The sequence below is a fragment of the Lontra canadensis genome, unplaced genomic scaffold, assembly GCF_010015895.1.
Source record: "Lontra canadensis isolate GAN:19392208 unplaced genomic scaffold, GSC_riverotter_1.0 scaffold4660, whole genome shotgun sequence".
Taxonomy (NCBI): Eukaryota; Metazoa; Chordata; class Mammalia; order Carnivora; family Mustelidae; genus Lontra; species Lontra canadensis.
Window position 1 is genome coordinate 1 of NW_022635641.1, and position 2,129 is coordinate 2,129.

The 2,129-nt window shown below is 46.6% G+C and overlaps 1 protein-coding gene across 1 annotated transcript; it reads right to left on the reverse strand.

Annotated features, from left to right (window-relative positions):
• Positions 1 to 6: 6 nt before the first annotated feature.
• On the reverse strand, positions 7 to 2,123 carry LOC116863894 (zinc finger protein 418-like). Its single transcript, XM_032851196.1, has 2 exons — positions 847 to 2,123; positions 7 to 762 (listed from the first exon to the last, which is right to left on the reverse strand). Exons 1-2 carry the CDS (start codon positions 1,587 to 1,589, stop codon positions 195 to 197), a joined length of 1,311 nt encoding a protein of 436 aa, XP_032707087.1. The 5' UTR covers positions 1,590 to 2,123; the 3' UTR covers positions 7 to 194.
• Positions 2,124 to 2,129: the final 6 nt, after the last annotated feature.

Consider the following 2,129-nt stretch of genomic DNA (forward strand, 5'->3'; position numbering starts at 1 on the left):
GGTTCTTATGGGAAGTCACTGCACTGGGGACATTCAGGGGAACCACAGTCAATTCAGAGGTTGTCCTCCAGCCTAAACGCCACCAAGCAAGAAGTATCACCTGTGCTGTTTTAGATCCTTCCTGCAGTGTGAAGGCTGTAATGATGTCTCAAACCATTATGACTCATAAAAAGATTTCCCATATTCACGGCACTCTAAGGCCTTTCTCCAGTGTGACGTCTCTGGTGACGATGGAGGGCAGAACTAGCAGTAAATGATTTCCCACATTCACTACACTCATAAGGCCGTTTACCTGAGTGAACCTTTTTGTGTACACTGAGGCTATCTTTTCGGGGAAAGGATTTGCCACATTCACTGCACTCATAAGGCCTCTCACCACTGTGAACACTCTGGTGAGCACGATGTTGATTACTAGTGATAAAAGATTTCCCACATACACGGCACTCATAAGGCTTTTGTCCAGTATGAAGTCTCTGGTGATAACGGAGGGCAGAACTAGCAGTAAATGATTTCCCACATTCATGGCACTCATAAGGCCTTTCTCCAGTGTGGACTCTCTGGTGACGACGGAGGGCAGAACTAGCAATAAATGATTTCCCACATTCATTACACTCATAAGGCCGGTCACCTGAGTGAACCATTTTGTGTATACTGAGGCTACCTTTTCGGGGAAAGGATTTGCCACATTCAGGGCATTCATAAGGCCTCTCTCCACTGTGTACTCTCTGGTGAGAACGACGTTGATTACTAGTGATAAAAGATTTCCCACACTCATGGCACTCATAAGGACGTTCTCCAGTGTGAAGTCTCTGGTGATAACGGAGGGCAGAACTACTAGTAAAAGATTTCCCACATTCACGGCACTCATAAGGACGTTCTCCAGTGTGAAGTCTCTGGTGAGAACGGAGGGTAGAACTAGCAGTGTAAGATTTCCCACATTCATAGCACTCATAACGCCTTTGCCCAGTATGAAGTCTCCGGTGAGAAGATAGGGCAGAACTAAAAGTAAAAGATTTCCCACATTCACGACACTCATAAGGCCTTTCTCCTGTGTGAAGTCTCTGGTGAGAACGGAGGGCAGAACGAGCAGTGTAAGATTTCCCACATTCACGGCACTCAAATGGCCGTTCTCCAGTATGAACTCTCTGATGATGAAGGAGGGCAGAACTGGCAGTAAAATTTTTCCCACATTCACTACACTCATAAGGCCTTTCACCTGAGTGAACTTTTATGTGTACACTGAGGCTAGTTTTTCGGATAAAGGATTTGCCACATTCACTGCACGCATAAGGCCTTTCACCAGTGTGAACTCTCTGATGATAACGTAAGACAAAACTACCAGCAAAAGATTTCCCACATTCACTACACTCATAAGGCCTAATTCCACTGTGAATTGTCTGGTGATAACGTAATGAAGAACTACCAGCAAAAGATTTCCCACATTCATTGCATTTATAAGGCCTTTCTCCAGTGTGAACTCTCTGGTGAGAACGGAGGCCAGAACTACTGGTAACAGATTTCCCACAATCACTGCACTCATACCGTCTTTGCCCTGCATGAGATCTCTCATGATCTGAGAGGGCAGACATAGACGGAAAAGATTTTGCACAGCCATGACACTTATACAACCGATCTCCAGACTGGACACTATGAGTAAGCAACACTGAGCTACCGTTAAGAGATTTTGCACACCCGCTGCAAACATAACTCTCCCCTCCACTGTGCCATTTCTGGGGATGAAGGAAGACAGATTCAGGGCCTAAGGATTTCCCACATTTGCTGCACGTGTACTGCCTGGATCCACCCTGAGTCTTCCCATGTTCATTCAGGGTTGGTCGTTGTCCAAGGGATTTCCTACATGGACCAAACTCATGAAGTCGTGCTCCAGTATGGTATCTCTGGTGTATGGCAAATAAGGATTTGTACCTGAAAGTTTTCCCACATTCACTGCACACAAAGGACTGTACTCCAAGGTGGACACCCTGGTCCCGAGTATCTCTGTGTTTGGGACCAAAGGCGTTCTTGGATCCACAACAAGTGCCATGACTGCTTCCGCGTCGTAACGTTGCCCTGCACTGGGGGATCGTGTGTGGCTTCTCCCCAGTATGAGTGGCCTCTTGCCCCAGATG

Excerpts from the sequence above, each read along its gene's own strand:
- LOC116863894 (XM_032851196.1), bottom strand. The coding sequence starts at position 1,589 with ATGTCTGCCCTCTCAGATCATGAGAGATCTCATGCAGGGCAAAGACGG. Across the intron at positions 763-846 it reads GAGTGCCGTGAATGTGGGAA|ATCTTTTATCACTAGTAATC; the intron begins ATCTTTTACTAG and ends TGAGTGTGGGAA.